Source organism: Episyrphus balteatus, chromosome 3 (assembly GCF_945859705.1).
Source record: "Episyrphus balteatus chromosome 3, idEpiBalt1.1, whole genome shotgun sequence".
Taxonomy (NCBI): Eukaryota; Metazoa; Arthropoda; class Insecta; order Diptera; family Syrphidae; genus Episyrphus; species Episyrphus balteatus.
In genome coordinates, this window is record NC_079136.1 from 99,865,808 (window position 1) to 99,892,084 (window position 26,277).

Below are 26,277 nucleotides of genomic sequence, written 5' to 3' on the forward strand. Positions count from 1 at the left end.
AAAATTTTAAAAAAAAAAGTTACTCCGGGAACAAAGGGTTAAAAAATGTTAAAAAAGAGCAAAATTTTCTAATAGCATGACATTTTAAAACATTCTTGAAATTATTAATTTGGCAAAGATTTTTTTTTAATGTTAAAAAAAGTTAAATTTGGAATTACCCCACCTTCATTCAAGGTCCTCAATTGCTCACTTACCTTTTTAGGCTTTAAGTAAGTATAAGGAAATAAATCTTCAAAATCGAATTTCCGTTAAATGTATATATATATATGATTTTTTGAAATAAAAATAAACATAAATCTATGATTTGTTTGCATGCACATAAAAATAATATTGTATTATTATTTTTCAAAATTTCTTTCCATTAAAAAACAAAAATAAATAAAACATTTTTGCTTTACATTATTTTTTTTTAAGACTTATTAATTAAAACTTAATGTTAAAATGTAATATTTACAAAGTGAGTGGTTTATGAATTATTATTTATATGATTAATTCTTCACTTATTCATGGGTGAATAATGTTAATAAAATCACAGACATTTTTTCTCTCTTGATGAACTCCTTAATTGAGCCTCCATCGCATCTACAACATTCCCCAAGATTGTTTTATCATATCCGATGCTTTTTCTGCAATCATTATTACAATTGCATTTGTATGACCAGCGGGAATAATGGGAATTATTGAAGCGTCAACAACACGAAGATTTTGTATTCCTTTAACCCTGAGTTGAGGATCAACAACAGCTTCAGTGTCAAAATCTGGACCCATTTTACATGTTCCAGATTGATGTTGTAAACTCGATCCATAAAGTCGAAGACAACACCTCCAGTACGACTCACTATTGAAAGGTTCATTTTCACAGCCCAAAAAAGGTTTTTTATGAAATTGACTGCCCACTTTTCGCATTGAGTTTGTGTTGCTGATTTGTAAGATCTACGAGTATGAATGAAATTTTTATATGATAAAAGCTTAAGAAATTACTTAGATTTTGGCCAAACCATTTTTATTCCCTCTATCATTGCTCGTGTATCATCATCGTGTTCCATAAAATTTGGCTGCATTCTCGGCCAGTGAAATGGATTTCTGCTGCGTAAAGATATTCTCCCACGACTTTTAGGACGCAGCAAAACTGGGACCATTCCAAAAGTGTTCTGTGAAATTAATAAATTATTCAGGTTTGTCTTTTTAAACAAATAAATCTATCTAACTTTTCTATTTCAAAGACTTTTAAAAATACCCAAATATTTACCTTTTTAACAATGTCACTGAAAACACTATCATAGAACTGATCTGTAATTCCAAGTAAATCTCTCATCGTTCCCATAGTATCTCCACTCAATGACCCAGCTCCAAGAACAATCTCCATATCCGGATAGTCATCATCTAAAATAAACTTTTAAGTATACATTTCGGATTATAATAAACCAAAGTTCTTCTCTTACCATAATTTGAACTTTCTGTTCTAACAAAAGCAAAAGCTTCTGCTCCTCCTGGAATTGTATAAGGTCCTTTACCCTGAAGTACGTAGTTCATTACATCGGATGGGTTCATTAGACTCTTGTCACTTAATGACGTTACATTAGTCATAAATACCAAACCATTCAATGTGACATGATCCTGAAGATTATATCCAACTTTGAGATCTTGAATCACTGGAATTTCAAACTCAGCTAAATGCTCTGCAGGTCCAATTCCTGACAGCATTAAAAGCTGTGGCGAAGCTATAGTTCCAGCTGACAGAATAACCTCTTTCCTCACATAAGCAACTTGTTTCTTTTTATTTTTTATAAATTCAACTCCAATAGCTTGCTTTGTTTTGGGATCAATAAGAATTTTTGTGACCCAAGTTCTCATCGATATGTGTAAGTTAGGACGACCAGCTGCAGGCTTAATAAAAGCTTTTGCAGTACTACAGCGTCTACCTTTTCGAATTGTAGCCTGCGATCTGCTAAATCCTAACAATTGTTCGCCATTTGGATCGGTTATATTATAACCCATTTCGTTGCTTGATTTTAAAAATGCTTTCAACAATTTTGAGCCATAACTTGCGTACTGCACATCTAGATTACCATTTCGACCATGATAAACAGAATCACGCAACTCAGGAATTCCAATTCTTTCTGATTTCTTAAAATAAGGTAGAACCTCTTCATAGCTCCACCCAAGGTTTCCAAGTTGAGACCAATTGTCATAGTCTTTGCGATGACCACGAGTGTAGAGCATGAAATTTATAAGACTAGTTCCGCCAAGGCCTCTTCCTTTTGGCCAATTACAAACGCCACCTCTTAAACCCTGACACGCATTTTTCACTGGATCGGATTTGTAGCCCCAATTATAGCGGGTTATTTGGGTAAGGGGTGCTGTTAAAGGAACATCACTCAAAAACGTTTCTTGATCTCCAGCTTCTAGAAGCAAAACAGTGGCATTCTTAGTTTCGCTTAATCTGCTAGCAACTACAGCACCTCCAGATCCAGCTCCTATGACAATAAAGTCATAGCTCCTGTGCAAGACCTTTCTATCGGGAATACGAGTATTTAAAATGGTTGTCTCCAAATCTAAGACCAAATCAACTAAGGACTGAGTTCGAACATATGGCACACAGCTTGCACAAAAAAGCAGGAGTAAAAGCATTTTTAATAACAAGTCCTGGAAGAAGAACGAATAGTTTTAATTTTATTAAAGTTAAGTGAAAACTATAGTGGCCTAACTGATTTTTTAACATTTTTTATAGACTGTTAATAATATTCATTGTTACTCGAGTAAGTTTTTTTTAGGAACAGTAACATCAATGGGATACCAATCTTAATTAATTTTTACTAATTTTTGTTTATTTTTCTATGCTCAAAAAACAGTTGTTAGTCTACACTGAGGGAAAAAGCTACTGAAAATCAACGAAAACCACTTTGGTTTAACGATTTTTCAGAATTATTTTACTTTAAAGACGATAAGCGTTTTTAAATAAAAATAAAATGCACGACTGGGGTCGCACGAACTTGCTCTTAGAGTTAAAGTTGTTTAAATTTTTAAGACTTTTTATATAGAAATTTGGAAAAAAAAATAAATTTCGTTTTTAAAAAAAAATAAAATAAAATCTGAAATTAAAAAAAATTTACAAAATCGTTAGAGCCGTTTTTTTTTAAACTAATTTTTTATAAATAATTTTTTGGAAAAAAAGTTTAAAAATAAAATTGGTATGCCATTTTGTAGAAATCACTAATCAACATCTAAAAACAAAATTTCAAAAGAATTAAATGTACCGTTTTCGAAAATTTGATTTTTCAAAAAAAAATTTTCAAAATTTTTTTAAAAATCCAAACATTTTTTTTTCCAAAATTTTATTTTTGGCTTATATTTAAATTATATAAATGCTTCTTCACAAAAATTTTCGTTGAAATCGAATAAGCAGTTTTGGAGATAATCGGATTTGAAAAAAACGGTTCTATGGCAGGTACCGTTAATAATGATTTTCAAAAAAAAATTTTTAGAAGATAGACCTAAACTTTAAACTAATACTTGAATTTTTTAAACAAAATCGTTGGAGCCGTTTTCGAGATATTTCAATTTTACTAAAATCGGTATATGACAAGTACCGTTATTTTTGGTCCAAAAAAATTAATTCCAAAAACCCCTCTGGAGAGTCGCCAAATAACGCTGCATACCAGGTTTGACATCAATCGGTCCATCCGTTTAGGCTGTAGCTCCTTATACAGACAGACAGACAGACTGACAGACTGACAGACTGACAGACTGACAGACTGACAGACTGACAGACTGACAGACTGACAGACTGACAGACTGACAGACTGACAGACTGACAGACTGACAGACTGACAGACTGACAGACTGACAGACTGACAGACTGACAGACTGACAGACTGACAGACTGACAGACTGACAGACTGACAGACTGACAGACTGACAGACTGACAGACTGACAGACTGACAGACTGACAGACTGACAGACTGACAGACTGACAGACTGACAGACTGACAGACTGACAGACTGACAGACTGACAGACTGACAGACTGACAGACTGACAGACTGACAGACTGACAGACTGACAGACTGACAGACAGACGGACTTCCGGGACCCACTTTTTTGGCATTTTCTACCATCGTAATGTCATGGAAAAATGTTATCTCAACTTTTTTTTTTGTACGAATGCATAACTTGATATATAGTACCTATATCGCAAGTAAAAACATCATTAAATCCAAGTTGTTTCATCATTGACCAAAAGTACCAATTGAAAAAATCGAAACAAAATTGCAGCCACTGCACAGTGGGTCACCTCCCATACAAAGTGCGGTCAAAAATATAATGACCATTTTTTTTTAATGAAACACCTGTATTATCATTTTATATGATTTATTATTGCAAAAAAATGCATCAAGTCAGTTTTTTAAAATTTTGGTTATTTTCAAGAAAAATAAAAAAAGGTAAAAAAAATTTTTTTTTTTGAAAATAAAAAAAAAAATGGTTAATGCCGGAAATGAACCTGCCTGTCAGTCGAGCACTTTACCCTTACCCTCTAGTTCAGTCTTTAATAAAAATAATAGTGCCAAAAAGGAATTTTTTTAGTTTTACGTTGTATTTTTTTTTTCTCCGTGTATCGTCATTTAAACTCGTATTACTCGAAAAGGGGAAAAAAGGGAAAAAAACGGTGCTATTATTTCGAAAGGTAGAACGGTATTCTTCATTTGAGAACTTAAATTGTAGAGGGCACTTGAAGGCAAACCAACTAAATCTCTAATTTAATGAAAATTGAGCTAAATAAAAATGGTTAAAATTGCTTCGCTAACGAGCCCCATTACAATTATCCTTAATGTTATTTAACAATATAATTTATGTTTTTAGAAAGTATTAACCTTCTCGTTTAATATCCATAACAATTTAATACTGTTCACAATTTTTAACACCCGCTATCACTATCGCAAGTTCACACCTTATAACTGCAGCGATAAAATAAAATGCACGACTGGGGCCGCACGTACTTGCTCTTGCAGTTCAAAGCACTTTTATGTTAGCTTACTTGTAGATTATAAGAGCTGCCTGTATATATATTTTTAAGAAATTTGGTTGATGTAGGGGAAGAGCTAGCTTGGAGGCCAAATGTTGGTTAAATAATTTTTTTTTATTTGACTTGACTTTTTTGAGAAAAACTAAAAATGCAGTTTTACTGCAATTACTTTGAATGTTACGTATCCAAAATTTTATCAAAATCATTAGAGCCATTTTTGAGAAAATTGCAATAACTCCATAATGATGTACGGGAAGAGCCGACATCTGCGCTTCAAAAAATTGTAAAGACCATATTTCCACTATCGGTATTTTTTGAGAAAAACTAAAAACGCAGTTATGTTAGAACTATGTACAGCATTACGTGTGTTAAATTTAATCAAAATCGTTAGAGCCGTTTTCGAGAAAATTGCAATAACTCGAAAATTTTGTATGGGAGGTATACGTTCTAAGCGAGATATTAAAAAAAAAAAAAAAACCAACCTTGGAAATTACGAAAAAAACATCTATACCAAATTTCAAGACAATTCGTTCACCCGTTTAGGCTGTAGCTACCTGTACAGATGGACGCACCGACGCACAGACGCACAGACGCACAGACCGACGGACGTCATGACGAAACCCACTTTTTTGGACTTCTCCATCATCGTAATGTTAGTTTTGATTAAAACCTCGAAATTTTTTTTTGACACGAAACCAATACTTGCCCTATAGAGCAAGTAAAAACTGTACCTTTTTTTATATACCGACTTTGAATGGCTATTAAGAAATGAAAAAAAGGGTAACCGTCAATTTTTTTTTGGTTTTGGTTCGATGGGAGATTGTAGAACGTTGTTTAATCATTGGATTTTAAAAAATTGACATTTACTTTTTTATTTTTGACCTATGGCGGGACTAGGGTTTCCAACTTTTTTAACAAGGAATAGAGTATATTTGATTTCAGAGACGAAAAAAAAGAGTACATTTGAAAAAAGAAGAGTATTTTTTTTTTTTTGCTTCTTACAGTACATAACAATTTTTTGTTGTTTTTGAAATATGTGTTTGACTAAATGTTCAAATTCAAAATTCATATACATTAAAGGGCCCAACCCATAGAATCCGTTGCGTCCGTTCCGTCGAAGTTTTCAACTGACAGCTCGATAAAATACACACGTTCTTATGGGAAGCGACCCATAAGCGACGGATCGGACGGAGACGGACGGATTCGACGGAAGAAGTAGCCCAACTTTCTACTTTTTCATCCGTCGTATCCTTTGACATTGGTTTTCAACAATAGATCAGTTCGATTTTCTGTTTCTGAGTGCACACCGGGGAATTTCAGAACTTCTCCGATTTTATGAATTGTGAACTTTAATTCTATGTTTGTGAAGAAAATTTAATAAAAGTAACATTTAATGATATATCTAATAAATTATATCAATTAAATACACAAATTCTGTTGTAGAGTTCAATTTTACTATGCCAAAGTCATACCTACAACTCATAATTTGTTATAAAAAATAGTTTTTAACTGAAGAGCAAGTACCTACAGGAAATCTTGTCGTGCATTTTATTTTATTAAAAAAAAAGAACAACAATAATAGTTAAAAATTTCTTCCATCAGAACTTCCTTAGTGCACATTCAGCGACAAAATATCGAACACACCTTGGAATTTCAAGTGAGCTGTCAAAAAGAAATCCGTCATACGACGTATTCTATGAGTCACCCCTTTCTGTCCCATCCTTCAACTTCAACGGATGGATTGACGGAACGGACGCAACGGATTCTATGGGTTGGGGTTGGGGTTGGGGCCTTAAGAGCTCAGTTTTGATCAATTTCCTCTCCTTTCGCCACTTCATATTCAAGACCGAAAATACTCTCTCAGTGAATGCTGAAGTGGCAAGAACAGATAGAATATGGCTTACAATTTTTGCAGTTATCAATATAATTCATCGAAATAAAAATATATAAGAAGGTTAACTCAATTTTAAATACCTTGATATTTTACAAGAAAAAATCTAATATTTTGATGTCTTAAACAAAACAAAGTAAAATAGAGAACAAAATTTGAATTAAAAAAAAATTAAAATTTTAGTAAAAAATTAAATTTTAAGTTTGACTAAGAAACAAACACAAAACAAATTGGTCGTACTAAAACAACGACAAAAATTATAGTGTTTTGTATTTGTACTCTCTAAATTACAATTGTTCAAGTTTAGAAATTATAAGGTCGAATATTTTAAGCCTCGTTCTTTTTTTCATTCAATTCTATCTTTAAAAATATGAAAGTTTTCCACCAATTTGTAAACGTTAAAATGCTTATGTTTATGTGGTGGTACACTCAGCCTTAAGTAAAAAAAAGAGTATTTTGACGTACTCTATCAGAGTTATAGATTATAGAGTACACATACGTGAAAAAGAGTACAATACTCTTTTTTAGAGTACGGTTGGCAACCCTAGGCGGGACCCACTGTGCACTGGTGGTTGATCCCACAGCTCTTTACCGTCAGGCTATCTCACTGTTGAAATTTACTGTGATTAACTGCAACTAAAAAGCTGAAGTCTGAGAGTGTGTGAAGTTAGCCCCCCTTTTTTCGAAATTGTTATTTTTGAAAGTTATTCCAGCTTGTTCCCGATTTGTTCCAAATTTTTTTTGAAAAATTTTCAAAAATGGATGTTTTAGAGCCAAAAAACCGTTTTCGACCTAGCCCCACCTTTTTCGAAAATTTAAATTTTGAAAGTTGTTCCCCGGGTTTAAAAAGTTGTTCCGAACATTGTTCCAAATTTTTGGACCTCTAAGTTCAATATATCGAAAGTTAGGGGCCAAAAACAAACAAATTCTAGCCCCCCTTTTTTTCGATTTTTTAGACTTCTGATGATATTTTTAAAATTTGTTTAAGTTGTTGTAACTTTATTTTAAAAACGTTTCAAATTAGTTTTTTCAACATTCAATCAACGTTTTAGTTTACGTTATTTCCCTCAGTGTACTAATTATTTTTTGAAAAATGATATACCTGACATATGGAAGAATTTTCCTATTGTTCAACTATCTTCATCATATTGCAACGCGATGACGATGGAGCTCCAGCCTACTACGTACGTGAAGTTAAGAATTGGAAAGATAAAAAGTATGGTAACAGTTAGATAGGAAGAAATAAACCATTTCATTGGCTTGCGAGATCTCTAGCACTGGCTGAATTGGATTTTTTGTGCGGGGAAGAATTTAAGGCATTGTTAAATTGCACTGAAAAAATTTAAGATTTTATTTGTTTAAAGTTTTCCCAAGTATCATAAGATCTATGGTTTTTTTTCTTTCGATATAGGTGAAGTTATGTATTCGTACAAAAAATGGCATTACGATGATAGAGAATGCCAAAAAAGTGGGTCCCTGTAGTCCTTCTGTCTGTCTGTAGGTATACGAAGCTACAGCTTAAGCGATTGACATCAAACTTGGTATGTATTATTATTTGGCGACTCTCCAGAGGGGTTTTTGGAATACATTTTTTTGGACCAAAAATAACTGTACCTGTCATATACTGATTTTAGTAAAGATGAAATTTCTCAAAAACGGCTTTAACGATTTAGTTTTAGTTTAATTTTTAAGACAAGGTCTATCTTTTAATGGAAATTCTTTTTGAAAATCATTTTTAACGGTATCTGCCATAGAACCGTTTTTTTAAATCTCATTTTCTCCGAAGCTACTTATTCGATTTCAACTGAATTTTTTGTAAAAAGGATTTATTTTGTAGGTTTAAAAAAATTTTTTTTTTCAAATTTTCGAAAACCGGACGTTTTATTTTTTTTTTTTGAAATTTGGTTTTAGATGTTGATTAGTGATTTCTACAAAATGGCATACCAATTTTATTTAAAAGTTTTTTTTCCGAAAAATTACTAAGGTAGGTATAAAAAATTAGTTAAAAAAAAACGGTTCGAATGATTTTGAGTTTTTTTTTTTCTAAAAATGCATCTTAATAAAACAAGTGAAATTGCATACTTGTTTCGGAGGGCAGTTTGGTTTCAGATGTTGTTTTACAATAATTACATTTTACCAAATTTCCATGTAAAAGCCCTAAAAATTCTAACTACTTAAACCCTAAGACCAAGTTCGTGCGACCCAGTCGTGCATTTTATTTTTGTTGTTCAACTTTCCATTGATAACATTTTTACTACAATCTAAATTAAAGTCTGACCCTACAGTTTAAAAGGTTAAGTCGTTTATGAGAAAGCCAGAAATAAAAAAAAAAAAAAAAAAAACCGTTACAAAAATATTTTATTTTAAAATTATGACTTTATTTTCCATATTACACGTATTTTTTTTAAATCGAAATCGTTACAGCCGTTTTAGAGAACAAGCAACATTTTCTATTTCAGTCATATGAAAAGTTAGTTTTAGTCTTAGTAAACAAAAATTCCCCTCTAGGAATTATGAAAAAAACAAACAATAAATTGCATGTATTGCAATAACTTATTTTTCGTTTCGCTGGTTATACTGAACGTGAGGACATTACCTTACTTAAAATGTAAATTAAACCTTAAAATTGGAATACCTTCTATTTAATACATTCTGAATACCTTCAAGTCTATCAAGTATCAATTTGAATTCATATTCTTCGTAATTTAATTACCTTACTAACCCTGCTTCTAAGGTAAATGAGAGCGTAACTTAACTGCCTTCTTTAATTTTCTTTGGCTCATTTATAGAATGTTTTTTATGAAACCACCTGATATTTACCAAAAATTTGAAACATAAATTATAATCAAGTCTGGCGAGAGCATTGCAGAGCAAAGTTATTTATGGTATCGATGCATAATATGTAGATTCCAAAATAGTTTGTTTACTTCTTTTTTGTTTTTGTTTTGATCGGTTTGAACAAGTTCAATGTCAGTGATAGCCTAAAAAGTGTAAATTGAAATTTTATTGCTGCATATATCATCAGTCGGATCAAAAAATAATGTATTCATTCCGGAGATTGATATCAGCGGCTACAATGTAAGGAAACACATAAATTATATTACCTAACATAAATTTTGTTACAAAAATAAGTGCAGCCTTCTGATTTAAGTAAGGCTTTGAAAATTGATACAATTTAAGTGATTTATTAGAAACAAGATTAATTTATAGGCTTTTAATATTTAACCCTCGCTCTTATTTTCTGGAAATACAAATTTAGATTAATTGACTTTATGTGGAATAAATTACTTAATTTTTTCATTGGTGAAGAAAAACACATTTTGTTTTCATATTAGAACTATGTGGAAGTAATTGAACTTGTATTTTCCTTAGATTTTTTTGTTGTAATTATAAATAGGTACCTTACTTTTAGAGAATATATTTTTTGTATTTCAGGTAGGTATAAGGTTGTTTTTTTTTTAAATGCTATCAAATGAACTTCAACAACAATTTCAAATGACAATATTATTTAGTTTTATACTTTTTGGGCCTGATTTTCAAGAAGTCAAGTTTTAAATTTTGAACTTATTTTTTATTTAAATAATTTGGGGTTGAAATCGTGCAGTAAACTATTTCCAGCGGAGGAGCAAGAAGCTTTCAACGATACCTCATTTTCCAAATCATGATAAAAATAGTTCAGAATCTATGACTAAACATAAAGTAAAAATTTATGTGAAAAGGAGTACTTTTTAATACTACCACCAACTTAACCAAGTTATAGTTTGGGTTTTTTCGTCTTTACACGTATCAGAATAATGCGAATAGAAGATTGCCTCAACATTTTTCCATTCGATTTTTACGAAATCATCTTCCAACTCTTTAGAAAATTAATCTTTTCAAACATTGAAGTGGTCCAGATTTGAATCTCATCGAATATTTTGTTGTTTTTCACAAACATGCTCTTACAGTTCAAGTTAATTAAATTCTTAAAACTTACAAAGTACAAAATTGATTAAAATATTGTTAAATAAAATGCGCTACAAAATTGCTTAAAGTGTTAAAAAAAAAACGAATGGGTCGCATGTACTTGCTCTTATAGTTAAAGTTGCTATAAATGTTAAAAAATTTTAAAAACTTCGTAAAAGAATAATTTTAATTTAATTTCATCATTATTCTTACAAGAAATGTTTAAAATTTTGATTTGAAAATTACGAAAACACCTTTTTAAATGGTTTTGATCTCGAAATGAAGTATTTTATATGATTTTTTATACAAGAAAAAAATTTGGGATTTTTTTTTTTTTTTTGAAAGTTGTTGGAGTTTTTTGTATAAAAAAATTTTCAAAAATGTTTCACAACAAAATTTCAAGTAAATTAATTGATTTGTTTTGAAAAAATAGATTTTTAAAAACAAGCCGTTAAAAAAATGAATTTTTTAACCTCCATTATATAGCAAGTACCTACCGTTATTTTTGGTCCTAAAAATAAAAATTCCCTCTAGAGAATCTTATAAAGCTTATAAAATTTTTATAATTAATCTATTTGTTTCAAATCTATTTCGTTACTATCGATGACGTTTGCACAAGTAGTTCAAATTGACCCAGGATTGTTCACTCTTTTGACATTTCATTGTAGATAGTCTTAAAAAAATGAAAAGTGATTATTTTTAGATACTTAAAAGTATACATAATATTGAAAGATTGAAAATATGTTAAAAAAAAAACAGGGACAAAATTCTAAGTATGTTTGTGTACGTAACTTATTTGAAAAAAATCTGCCCTAACCAACGACCGACGGACGGCACGGCATGACAAAAAAAACACGTCTTTGTTTTCTTCTTATTCCTAATTTCGTTGATTAAAACCTCCAATTTTTTATAAAATAAATATAAAATTTTGCAAACATTTTTCAAAAAATATTTTATATGCCATTAAAAAAAAATATTATTTATCGACACTTAAAAACAAAGTTTCAAAAAAACAACAGACAAGTTTTTAAAAGGTATTTAAAACGTATTTAAAATAAAAATATGACCTTTTTTATAAAATTCAAAAATGTGTGTTTTCACTAAATTTCCTCACGGGTACTACGACGCTTTTCTATAAAAACTTAAGCTAAAAAAATAACAACTCGAATACATTTTTTTTTATCTTAAAAGTATGTACCCTACAGCACACACAAAAATTTTAATCTAAATTGTTAGACCCGTTTTTGAGAAAAAAAATTTTTTTCACTGAGGTTATATTTTTAAGGACAACTTTATTTATTTATATCTTTCCTTATTCCGGTGTTTCTTAAGTAATGAAAAATTACCCTTACATGACAATACTAACTTGCACATTTTATTTTTATATTTACAATTCGTATGATACTAAAAAAAAAAAACTTTTATTTCACTAAAAGTATTAAACTTTAACCACAAAAATGCAATATTCAGGCTGAACCTTAAACACTTTTTGGCATTTTTAATGAAAAAAAATCGAAACTTTTCCACTATCACATTTGTGTTTTTCAAGCCAACGTTTAATATATACTTTTTATACCTTAGGTTCACTGTGTAAATTGTTGAAGCTATTTTTACAGATGTTCTTGAATTTCCAGTTATGTAGAATTTATGTTGTACAGACTGATCACCTTACAGCTCGGCTGCTTAATGCACTTTTGTTCTAGAGTATCTTTTTTTTATAACGTATGTATATCGCTTCAAACTTAGTTAAACTACACTCCTCTCGATTTTATTACATTGATAATCATAACGCATATGCACTCTTCATTAGCACTCTTTCCGCGACTAGTGATTTTATTTACAAAAAAACACAATCCCCGTGAATGAAAAAAAGCTTGAATTGTTAGCAGTCTGTGACTGATGCCAATGTCTATTTGTAGTAACATCAACAACATTTAAAAAACAACAACAACAACACAAAGAAAAGAATCTTTTCATTAAATTGATTCAAACTGATCTGTTTCCGATTGGTTTCAACTTAATAATGAAACTTAGCATTCCGATCGCAAACCTTAGACCACTTTGCGAGATGCTGTTCACCGGCACGCACAATCGAATCTGAGACGTTGACTTGACTTGACTTTGTGCTGCAGAGTTCAATGGGACGGTTATTCAATATTTCCACTTGAACTTGAAAACTTGTTGGACTTGGTTGTCATAGTAGATATGCTGTGAGACAGTTTTTGCCATCAAGTTCAATGCAGAGCCAGTAAAAGATACATTTAACGATTTAACCAATGAATTTTAATGACATGCTTAAGAAAAAGAGATCTCGGTCCATATAATTATTTAAAGATTTAGGTATGTTCAAAACGTCCTAAAACACGATGACAATGTGATGTGGTGCCATGATGTGTCTGGGGGAGAATCACAAATTCCATTTGGGTTTTTGCTAAAGTATTCATTTAAAAATGTGACAATTGGAATGTCAAATAAGAAATTTGCAAGTAAATACAAAATGCATGACTTGATTGTATTGAGAGTTTTTTTTAGGAATATCTCCTATTCTTCTAATTCTAAAATATTAAACTGGATGTATGATTGTGGAAATGTAAGTATCCGCGTAGAATTCTTTTAGTGGTATCAATTATTTTGATTTAGTCTCAGGGCAACAGACAATTACCGAGTTCCGGCTATTTGAAAGTATTTTTTTACATGTAAAACATTAAGAGACAAAATAAAAAGGGCAATATTTTCGATTCATTTTTTGTTTTAATAGTATAAAGAACACTGAAAAGTTTTTAACCCTTACTTACTTTTACTTGATCGAGGCAAAAAAAATGCAAAGGATGTTTTTTGTACGTTATGTAAATCTTTGTTAGAATAATAGCGAACGCTATTGCTCAATGGCGTCATTACTCCAGCCGACCTAGAATTTATAGAATAAGAAGAATTATTTAGGCACCAAGTGCAGTAATATCAAGAAAATTTACCACTTCTGAGAAAATCAAAGACCAGAACCCATGGTGTTTTACGTTAGCTGTTAAATAAAACAAGAACCATAAGAACTGAAACTGCACCAGGCACCAGGATCTAGGCTGGGTCATTCCTTTTCAACATAATCATCTCGTAACAACACCGCTCTGAGATGCCTTCCTATTTGCCGACTGACATTCGCCAAGTCTACACATCTATGTATTATGTAAATTCTAGTTGCCAGAAGAGTCGAAACCTCACTCGAAGCCTGCTCAACATCTGCCAGCGCAACCTTGGGGCTTTAAAATGAATTCTCGTTAACATGAAAATTTGTTGTAAACTTTTATTTTCCAAGAAACTAATTAGGCCAATTTTTCCAAATTGGTTTACGTCATTGAAAACAATGCAGAAGTTGACAATCTTTCATATATATTTCTTGAGAATGCAATGGGATTCAATATAACAAGACTAGTAAGAAAATATAAAAAACAATACATTACGGACAACTATACTAATCCACTATATACAATAAGTATAATCAGCAGCCCAAGACCATCGGGACCACACGGAGAAAAATTAACACAAGGGATAAGTTTACTCCTGATACCGTTCCAGTAACTTTATCACTGCCGAAAAACTTATGTAACGTCTCTAAAATCCATTTTCTTCCACAAATTTTCAAATTCAGAATTTATTAATTAAGAAATTATGATTTGGCACGAAATTTCTTTTATTTTTATGAGATTTAATGTATTTTAAAGTCATTCAAATATTTTATCACCAGTGAGAAAAGTTACAGAAAATGGGCAGTGGTATATTTAATCATAATATAGTTAAATATACTCTAGAAATTAGTTAAACATACCAGAAATAAAGGTTAATAGACCCGAAGTAAGGATTTTTTTTCTCCGTGCAGTAGCTTGGAATCTAATCACACACCTCAAATTTCATTATTTTCCTCATAAATATACTTTTGTTCTCCCTTGATTTCATGTAAACGAAGTGGTATTACCTCTAAAACTGAAACCAGTTGGATATTGTTGTTTTTTCTGAAAGATTGTCAAATGATACCTTTTTTTTTGAAATGTTTTCATTTGCTTTGGTTGGCCTTCATTAACATTGAACTAATTTGCCAAATATCAATACAAAACACTCATTTATCCATTTAAAAATTTGTTTATTTTTCTATCAATATCTTGATTAAAAATCTAGTCTAGTATCACATTAAATGGTTGCAAAACTTTCTACATCCGACCTTCATCAATAAAAAAAAAAAACTGTAATAAAATATAAAACATTTTATCAAAATAGCAAGGCCTTGAGGTTCTTCATTTCTCATATAGTTCAGGAGGTTTTTATGCAAATAGTATAGGTTTTAAAATATTTTACTTAATTATTTTTTAAGCATTTCAAATTGTTGGAATTTCTTAAATTTTTTCTTCTTTTTTAATTTATACATTAATTCACAATAATGTATTTAAATACTATTTTATAATTGAAATAATTTGCATAATTAAATTGCCTAAAGGAATGATTAATTGACTAATCACAAATCTTTCAAAAAATAATCGATGTTAGCTACTCTCGGACTATTATTAACCAATCAAAAGCTAAACTGATGAATGAAAATATGGAAATTAATCTTCTTTTTGTCTTAATTTGTCCATTTTGTAAATTACCAATTTCGCTGAATCAGCGCGGGTGTCACACGATGGGACAAAATTGGGAATAAATATGGATTTAAATCAATAAAAATATACGTACTTCAGTTGTGGTTGTGAACGACATACATTAATATTAGAAGAAATTGAACCAAAAGTTCGAACGCAATTAAAACGTCAGACATGTAATAATACAGTCAAATAAGAAGAAAAAAGGGGTAAATCTCGGAATAAATGTTAGTAGAAATTTTTTTTGCTCAATATCTTCCTTTTGCCATTCTATAACATATCTCAAAAGTCTAGAAAAATCTCATGTCCGCTTGTCGCGATTTCAAGGTCAAATCGCGAAATGGAGATTTTCAAAATTAGCAAAAATAGGCTATGGTACTACCCGAGTCGAACATTTGGCACTATTTAAATCCTATTTAAAACCCAAATATTCTTTGTTTAGATTCAATAGGTCGTAAATATCACTAAATTTCTAAAGGAAATAACCTCTACTTAAGACCTCAAATAGTCGGTTATCGGAAAAAATCCCATTTTGGGTAGTTACTTAGGACCAACAAAAATATGATTAAGTCCTTTTTAAAACCTCAATATTCTACAAAAACTCATTAAGTCCTATATATTCTACATATTTTCAAAAATTCGATAGGCCCTTCTTTTCTTTCTAGGGTCTATAAATTCTTACTAGATCACACAAATTCTAATTTAAATATAAATAATGTTCAAAAATGAATATAAAAAATGCATATAAGATATTATGAAAATCTGAAGATATGATTTAGTCCATTTTTACTATCAAGTAGTTGTTGTTTTTTAAAGATTATAATGGAATTGACGGAAAACAGCAAGCCTGACTGCAAGTATGGAAACGTACGTAAATTCAAAATTGCTTACTAAATTTTTTTATATTAGTTTTTCATAAAAAAAAAATGAAATTTTTACAAATTCAGTTCAAAACTTCAGTGAGCTTTAAATTTGATTAAAAAAAAACAGAAAGATGTTTCTTAAATAAATTTACCAACAAGTCCAGTCATGTAAAAACAAATAAAATGCATGACTGGGTCACACTTCTTGTAGATCAAAATACGTATATTAGTTAACCATTCAAATGTAAAATTTTAATAAGTTACCTACATAAATCATTTCTCTACTTTTTTTAAACAAAATTCTTTTAACAATATGGATAAGAGCCTCAGTGACGTTTTTTTTATTTTTACAAAAATACTATATTTCTGCTATCCGTATTTTTTGAGAAAAACTAAGAACCCAAGTTTTTTAAATTTACCGCCAGCATAACCTTTACTAAATTAAATCACAATCATTAGAACCGAACCAAACAAAAACAAAATCATTCGTACCAAATTTGAAAAAAATCCGTCCACCCGTTATGGCTGTTTTTCATGTACATTTGGACGCACCGACACGCAACGACGCACGCAACGAACTTACAAACTGACAAACACACCGACGGACGTAATTATGAAAACGACTTTTTTTTGTTTTTTTTTTTAACTTGTTTTAGAGCCATTATATTCAAATCCCGGAATTTTTCAATATTTTAACAATTTAACGAAGGTGTAAGAAAAATCTGGCCGCCTTATTAAGTAGGCACACTCTTTCTTTACTTACTTTAGTTTTTTTTACTAAAATATAATTTTTATTTTCATTCACTTCATTTCACTTCTACATTTCAAATTTCACTTCCACTTTTTTCTTTGCATTTTATTTCACGGTGGTTTTTTTCACTCAATCAAAAAAAATAGCCGATACCGACCGTACTCGCCGAATGACCTATTTCGAATGCACTTTAAAGTCACAAGTGCACGAGACAATGGTCAAGTTTGTTGCGTGTCTGAACTTGTATTTTTAGGACATAGCTAGAATTTTGAGTTTTAATAGTCTTAAGAGTTTGAAAAGTACAAATTTCAAGAAGAGCATTTAGTACTTAAAAAGTGTTTGGTGTTTAATAGTCTCAAACTAGCTCTAAAAGTGTAAGTGGTATCTACCGAGCTTAAAGAGCTTTTCAAGTACATAGTAAGGTCTAAAAATTCTAGACACAAATAGAATATTAAGGATTAAACAAGTGTTTTCAGTTTTAAAAGTCGTTAAATATATGTCGTCAAGGTTTCTAAGAAGATACTGAGTATAGTAAGTATACAAAGTTCATATTTAGGTTTATTTTAAGATGAAAACTACCTAAATAGATTCTATTAAGCAGTTTGAGATCAAAATTCGTACATAAAGTTCGACTCGGGATATACACATATCGCACATGTACTACAAAAGTGTCACAACTCAAAAATCTTCATTTTTCAATAGAGACGATAAACCAATTTAAGGAGAATAGAACGAGTATATTTATTATTTACTTAATTTTTAGAATAGGAAACACACTTTTAACCAATTTTAGAAAACCACCATCATTTTAACTATCTTAAACCTTGGAAATTCACGTTTTTAGAGTTGTGACAATTTTCGTGATCTTTGGACTAAAAATGTGTCATTTTTGTCAAAGTAGTTTTTATTTCAAATGAAACATCTAAAACGACATTTTACCTTCTGGAATAAAAACTATTCAAATTATATCAATGGCAACTAGATAGATTTGTCCGGGAAAATTTCAAATTGTTTTTTTGTCAATACCTAACTAAAAAAATCTGTTTTTTGAGTTGTGACACTTTTGTAGTACATGTGCGATATGATACACGATTTCAAGATATTTTTTAATGTTGATTCCAAAAAATCTAAAATCAAGACAATCTGACGTCTCTGGAAAAAGTTATACCTGTTTTTCATCTCTCAACTCATATTATTATAACAGTTGCAAACTTACTGCCGAAAAACCCTTAAAAATTATGGTAGATGAACCAAATTTTGCATGAAGATTTTAGAATCCATCATTATTAAAAATCAAAACAATCCATTACAAAAAATATATATACCTACGATATAATGGTATTTTTTGATGGAGGGGCAAATTTTAGGATATGCACTAAAGAAGATTCTTGTTCATCTTAGGAATAAGTGCTAATAGGCTAATTTTTTCATTTTAATCTTTGGATATTCTTTAACTACCCTCAAAAATCTAAAAAAAAACTCATGTCCACAAGTCCTAATTTTCTTGGTTTGAAGATAAGGTGCAGATTTTAAAAAATTGAAAAACTACACTTCAGATATTTGTGTCAGATCAACATGAATAAGGTGCATTACTTTTCAGGGATGTTCAGGTTGACTTGTTTGTGAGTTTTGTTGGAATAAGTGTTAAAAAATACCTTTAAATCATGTCGCTTATGTTGGTATACATATACCTACAAATTTAAACTTTTCTTATTAATTTTTTAAAATCTGCACCTTTTTTTCAAACCAAGAAAGTATGAATTTAGGCATCCGGCATTACACTATCCTTGATGGTAATTGTTGAAATCATCATGTAAAAGTGATGGTGGACCATGGTCGCCCATTTGGTTGGAAAATCTTTCTATCAAGGATTTAAAAAGCTCTTACACAAGTCCAAGTGCATGTTTAAAAGTTGCTATTTTTTTTCAAACAACTCAGCCAGAGTTTAGCCTTTTTTCTTTAACGGCTTCCCTTCATTAGGAAGGCAGTTTCGGAAGTGGATGTGAAGAATAATTGAGCCCTATCAAGCTAAACATTACGTAATACGTAATGTCAACTAAAAGTAAGTATATATACGTCATTTTTCTGTTCATTTATTTTTGAAAAAATCAACAATATTCAAACAGAATATTACGAGTATGTACACTAAAATCTTTGTACTAAAACGTGTAATTAATTAAACTTCCCTAAATAAACATTATATAGCTTTTCATTTACGTCTATAGTTCCATATGTTATTTAAAAAAAAAATATCAGCTGTGTAACACCTGTAAGTGTGTACAATATTTATTTATTTAATTTTTAAAAATTATAATATGAACATAGTTTCAAACTTTTACAGAGTATATAAGGAACGAAATTGAAATGTTTTAGACGATATAACCAGTTTACTTGTAAACGAACAACCATGGCATCAAAACTTACTTTAACTTTGGCGCTAGTAGTACTTATGGCAGTTATTGCTGCCTCGCAACGACCACGTGGTGGGCCCCCGGGACGCGGTGGTCCACAACTTGGGCGTGGTGGTCCACAACGTGGACCTGGTGGTCCCCATCATGGACCTGGTGGTCCCCACCATGGACCTGGTGGTCAACATGGTCCCGGTGGTGGTCCACATGGTCCCGGTGGTCCACATGGACCTCATAAACCAAGACCATCAACTGCAGCTCCTACGACATCAGCATCAACATCAACAACTCCAGCTTCTGGTTCATCAACAACTACAGCTTCTGGTTCATCAACAACTACAGCTTCTGGTTCATCAACAACTGCAGCTTCTGGTTCAACAACAACTACAGCTTCTGGTTCATCAACAACTACAGCTTCTGGTTCATCAACAACTGCATAAACAACGACAACAGCATCCCCTTAAGTCTTAGTTCAGTCAAATTACAAGAAAATTGTCAATAAATTATTATATAGGACTAATTATATAGAACTTTCTTTGCATTTTATTGTTCCTTGAAATCAAATTTATTCCCCGTCTTAGCGCTTCTCCGCCATTCCTGTCCTCCTTTTTTCTTTTAAATCGTTGATAGAGAAAACTCCCTACAACTATGTACACTTTATTTTACAAATTTGACGCTCCAGAGTTACTGATTGCGATGACAGAGGTCGAAAAAGTTTCCGAAATTCGTTTTATTTTTATATTTTATGTGTGTTTGCTAACAATTATATTTTGGTGTAGGTATTTGCTAACAATTTGGGCCAAGAACTTCTTTAAAATTTATTAAGTTTAGATTAACTAATATAATTTAAGAGGGTATACATTTTTGTGAAACTTTTTTGAAGAATCATTTTAAACCATCAATAAGCTGAAACTCAAAATAACAATGACATAACCTTCAAGCAATTTTCTATCGTGTGAAAGAGGGCTGATTTTAATGTTGTATATTTTTGTATACCTATAACTTCTTACTCATATTATTTTATTTGACGCAAAAGTAAAATTACTCCATACTAGCTGGAGGACCCAAAAATGTTCGTCTTGTTAATCCTGGATATTAAGACCAAATTCTATGCATTTTTTTCCATTCTCCTTCGAACAAAATTGAGTGCCTATTGAAAGTTTTTGAAGCCCTGGGCTTCAAAAATCGCGAAAACCTTAACTGACTTACTGATTCACTGACTCAATGACAGATCATCAAAATTAAGGAGAACTTCCCACTATAGTAGGAACTGGTAGTTTAAAATTTCAGAATTTTAGACAGGGCGCGTTGTAAGTTCTAAAGTTTGGTTTCAAATTTGTATCAGTAAAATTTGTATTGGCAATTTTTTCAAATAACTTTAAAATTCGATCATTAAAAGAAAAATTGTCAAGAGAAAAATCAAAATTTTACTGATACAAATTTGAAAACAAACTTTAGAACTTGGTACACTCGTACATCTCAATACTTTTTGTGCCAGCATAATTTCAACATAAGAGAACTTGTCTCTTTTTAAACAGTAATATTTTTGTTGTGATATGTATCACAACAAAAACATTACTGTTAAAAAAAGAGCCAAGTTCTCTTATATTGAAATTATGCTGGCACAAAAAGTACTGAGATGTAAAAGTGTACCAAGTTCTAAAGTTTGGGTTCAAATTCGTATCAATAAAATTTTGATTGTTCTCTTGACAATTTTTCTTAATTATCGATTTTTAAAGTTATTTCAAAAATTGCCAAGTAAACAATCAAAATTTTATTGATACGAATTTGAACCCAAACTTTAGAACTTGGTACACTTTTACATCTCAGTACTTTTTGTGCCAGCATAATTTCAATATAAGAGAACTTGGCTCTTTTTTTAACAGTAATGTTTTTGTTGTGATTTCACTACTTTTTGCAAGGTATGGCTGTAGAATATAAAATCTCTATATTTGATGAAAATTCAGTGAAAATGGGTAGTTGCCACGCCCCCTGCCTGAAATTCTCAAACTTTAAATTTTTTCCCTTGTGTAAACTACCAGCTCCACCATTCTACCAAATTTCAAGATTCTACGACAATCAGAAGTGCTCTATAATATTTGATGAAAATTCAGCGGGAATGGGCAGTTGCCACGCCCCCTGGCTGAAATTCTCAAGTTTTAAATTTTTTCCTTTGTATGAACTACCAGCTCTACTATTCTACCAAATTTCAAGATTCTACGACAATCAGAAGTGCTCTATAATAATTTATGAAAATTCAGCGGAAATGGGCGGTTGCCACGCCCCCTGGCTGAAATTCTCAAGTTTTAAATTTTTTCCTTTGTATAAACTACTAGCTCTACTATTCTACCAAATTTCAAGATTCTACGACAATCAGAAGTGCTCTATAATAATTTATGAAAATTCAGCGGAAATGGGCGGTTGCCACGCCCCCTGGCTGAAATTCTCAAGTTTTAAATTTTTTCCTTTGTATTAACTACCAGCTCTACTATTCTACCAAATTTCAAGATTCTACGATAATCAGAAGTGCTCTATAATATATGATGAAAATTCAACGGAAATGGGCGGATGCCACGCTGAAATTCTCAAGTTTTAAATTTTTTCCTTTGTATGAACTACCAGCTCTACTATTCTACCAAATTTCAAGATTCTACGACAATCAGAAGTGCTCTATAATAATTTATGAAAATTCAGCGGAAATGGGCGGTTGCCACGCCCCCTGGCTGAAATTCTCAAGTTTTAAATTTTTTCCTTTGTATAAACTACTAGCTCTACTATTCTACCAAATTTCAAGATTCTACGACAATCAGAAGTGCTCTATAATAATTTATGAAAATTCAGCGGAAATGGGCGCTTGCCACGCCCCCTGGCTGAAATTCTCAAGTTTTAAATTTTTTCCTTTGTATTAACTACCAGCTCTACTATTCTACCAAATTTCAAGATTCTACGATAATCAGAAGTGCTCTATAATATATGATGAAAATTCAGCGGAAATGGGCGGATGCCACGCCCCCTGAATTGAAAATCTCAAATTTTCGATTTTTTCCTTTGTATACACCACAAGTCCTATCACAGTGTAAAATTTCAAGTTTCTACGATATCGGGAAGTTCTCCATAATTGTGATGATCTGTCAGTGAGTCAGTGAGTCAGTTACGGTTTTGCGATTTTTGAAGCCCTATATCTCAGAAACTACTCATCGTAGGAGGCTGAAATTTTGTGAGGAGTTTGGTTTTTACGAGCTCAACAAATGTAGTGAGTTTGAAATTTCTAGCATCTTTGGTGTGGAAGTTAGAGGGGGGTCGAAAATGGCCTGAGTTGTTTCCTGTAAATAAGGGTGTAGTGCCAAAGTTGCTAGAGAACTTGGCTGGGCACTACCGTGCCCCTTGATATCGTTAAAATTGTATAAAATACAACTTTCATTAAAATTTTCGATATGCAGCCTAAATTTATTAAAATTATCACCGATTCGATTAAAAAACAAAATATTTCAATTGATTTTAAATTTGTTCCAACTACTCTATAAATATTATCCCACTGTATGTTGTCTCGGAAACTTCCACTTAGTTTTAATTTGAATATTTTAAATCAATCATAGACGGCGCTTGTAATGATTCCGGATTTAAAAAAAAAACTTAACAAAAATGAAGAGGCAAAAACTAAATAAACAAATAAATTTTGCATATGGACAAATGAAATGAAGCTCGCCTCTCGTAGGCATGCAAATTTGTTTAAGGTGTTTAACCTTAATTAAAACGAATATAGATTTGTAACAATTTGGAATCAAAAGATTGAATTAAAAAAATTATGCACAAATGGTCACATATGATTTGACAACAAACACTTAGGTTGGTTGGGTCGTTGAGTCTTAAATGACTAATATAATAACATGGGGGACATAAAATCAAAATAAAAGTTTGAAAAAATTTCGCTTGGATGAAAAATATTTATGGGTACTATCTATAAATAACCCACAGCTCTACAAAAACGAAGATGTATTTTTTTTATTGATTTAATTTATGATTTCTTGTATTTGTAATTTGGTTAAAAAATAGAGTCTTGATTATTTTTGCACTTTTGCAATTTATTTTGCAAAAAAAAGCCATTGTAGTTGAGTTTTATTATTTTTTTTTTGTTAAAAAAATTGGGATTTTATTAATACCTACTATTAAAAAAAAATATTTTGATCCTGGATTAGTAGTTTGATTGATTTAAAAAAAAGTGAAAGGCATTCAACATTAATAATTACTTTGAGTCTCAATCTACAATGTAGGTAAATGTTGTCTAGTCTAGACAAATCTTATTTGTTTTATATTAAATTTGAGATTGCTTTTGTCGGTATTGTCAATGAAATATAGTTATAAAATAATTATGTCTTTACCCTTATTTAGGTACATCAATATCGATTATATTAGCAAATTTATCTACTTAGTTAAGTGAACAAATTTTTTTCAAAAAGTATTCACCGACCTTAAACCCGTTTTTTGTTTTCTTTTTTGCAAGAGAAGTAAAAGGTATACAATCATCAAATTGGTGAACTTGTTTCTATATAGCTACATATGTTTTTAGCAGCATTTAGCAGAGGTTATCACCCAAGTACCTTCCTACATTGTGGTATTAATTATTTTATGCGTGGCCGGTCAAGAGTTCTCTTAAATACGGAAGTAGGTACATGGTCTTAGTAGGTTAATCAAGTTTAATTGTTACCATTAAAATAGGAAATTAATGAACTTTTAGTGTTATATGTACTGTATATTCTTAATACCGAAGTAAAAGGTCAATTATTTGCAAATAGACAAATACAATTCATGATATAACTTTTAAGGCTTTGGCGGTTTCTTATAGACATAATTTGAAGATATGAAAAAAAAACATGATCGACAAAATTAGTTGTATAATTTATTAAAAAATTTGTTCCAAGTAGTCTAAGCAATCTAAATATAGTCCAGTTAATAAGAAATGTTACTTGAAAGTATTCAGAAACAGCTCCAAGTTTCATGGTTTGATATACTTATTTCACAAAAAAGTGCCCATTTTCATTTGTTTTCATTTTTTAATTTTTGTAAGAGTTACTTAGCCTGAAACAAAACTTAAATATTGAAACATACCTACTAAATTGTTTTTTAATTTTTTTAATTTTTAATGTTATGTATATCCAATTATATTAGAAATCTTTTTGGGCTATATATTAACTACCTATAGGGTATATTGTACTTATTAATTACTATAATTACTTTAGGTCTTTCCGTCCGCATCCTTGCAAAATTGGAATTGTAAAGTGCATTGGGCATCTCATACACACAAAAAATAAGCTCTTTATATTAATGGGAAGGTCCTCCGCTTTTATTAAGTTATTAAGACTTTTTTTGTGGAGAAATCTGTTTTCTACAAGAATATGTTTTGCGCGTTTGATTTATTATAAATTTTCAATTTGTTACAAAATTAAGAACAAAAAACGAATTTTAAAAGATTTTATCGATTTATGGACCTCAAATATCTATTAAACGGTTAGATAAACGAAAAAAGTGTTTAAGGCCTTTTTTGTAGAACGTTCAATTTCCTACAAGAATATATTAAAAAATTTGCTAAAAAGTCAATTAATAAAAAAATGATTTTTTTTAGTAGAAGCTTGATGTAAAAGTTGAAAATTGTGAAGCGGAGGATTTTCCCATTAATATAAAGAGCTCTTAATTGGTGTGTATATTCTAAGGGTGTCTAGCAATCGATTTCTAGGGGTACCAAATCAAAAAAAAATAAAGATTTTTTTATCATTCCAGTGATTCACACTTTAACATGTGTTTTTTTTTCTAATATTTGGCCAATTATAGGTCATTTTATAATTTTCATATCCAATAGTTAACATACCTAATAAATATTTTATTTTTGCTCAAATATTAAAATAAATAAATTAACATTTACTTCAATATTTATTTGTTCATAAAAGTCTCACTTAACAACTTTAATTACCATTTCTTCATAAATATTACCACTTTGAACTCACTTTCTTCCTTCACCTTCTCTTATTCGTTTGCTAAGAATAATGCCAACAAACGCGGGAACATTAGAGTGAATTTTTAAATAAAGTATTCTTTCGTACGTTTCCAAATTATAAAATATAAAAAAAAATTGACTAAATTGTAAGGAAATAACAGTAGTAAATATTTGGGAAAAAATTATCTTTAAAGGGCAAACTCTCCTTTTCTGTGGGCTACAGGTCTTTTATTATTAATTTTCATAATTAAATTTATTAGTCGATGACACGACGCACAGTGTGGGATTTCGCGAATTTAGCGGAATTTAATTCGAAAAATGACTTGTCTTGTTTGATGCCAAAACCGGTTTTTCTTAAAGCTAATAGATTGTAGAAAGTGATAACAAAAGTATTGATAGGTGGGGATCATGTAAACAAAAAAAAAAATAGCTTCGAAGTTGCAGTTGGCGATTTTTTTTCTCTTTATTAGGTGAAAGAGGTTACTTTGCTCTTAATTTTTTCTCGTGCGTTTGGTGTGTGTTTTAATAAAAGTTTTATTTTTTTTATATTTTTTAAATATCAAGGTATAATTATGTAAGTAATTTTTTATTTCACAGGGTGTTTTACATTTTTGTTTTGGTGATTGAAGTTAAAAAAAACGTGTTTTTTTCGATTTTTGTACCTTTGTTAGAGCAAAACTTTAGTTATTCCGCGTTATTCAGCTTATAGAGACAGTATTCAATGCAAAGCTTGATTTATTATCTATCAAGAATCACTAAAATTTGGCACCCCAATTTTGTTA

The 26,277-nt window shown here is 30.6% G+C and overlaps 1 protein-coding gene across 4 annotated transcripts; it reads right to left on the reverse strand.

Moving 5' to 3' along the window:
- Nucleotides 1-404: 404 nt before the first annotated feature.
- Nucleotides 405-26,277, reverse strand: LOC129913122 (glucose dehydrogenase [FAD, quinone]). Of its 4 annotated transcripts, none has more exons than XM_055991631.1 (5): nucleotides 25,472-26,277; nucleotides 1,443-2,646; nucleotides 1,250-1,383; nucleotides 999-1,181; nucleotides 405-933 (listed from the first exon to the last, which is right to left on the reverse strand). In XM_055991631.1, exons 1-5 carry the CDS (start codon nucleotides 25,472-25,474, stop codon nucleotides 583-585), a joined length of 1,875 nt encoding a protein of 624 aa, XP_055847606.1. In that variant the 5' UTR covers nucleotides 25,475-26,277; the 3' UTR covers nucleotides 405-582. The 4 variants fall into 4 exon arrangements, with proteins under 4 accessions (XP_055847606.1, XP_055847608.1, XP_055847607.1 ...); XM_055991633.1 differs by having other exon boundaries at nucleotides 25,506-26,276; XM_055991632.1 differs by lacking the exon at nucleotides 25,472-26,277 and adding an exon at nucleotides 12,436-12,587 and having other exon boundaries at nucleotides 406-933.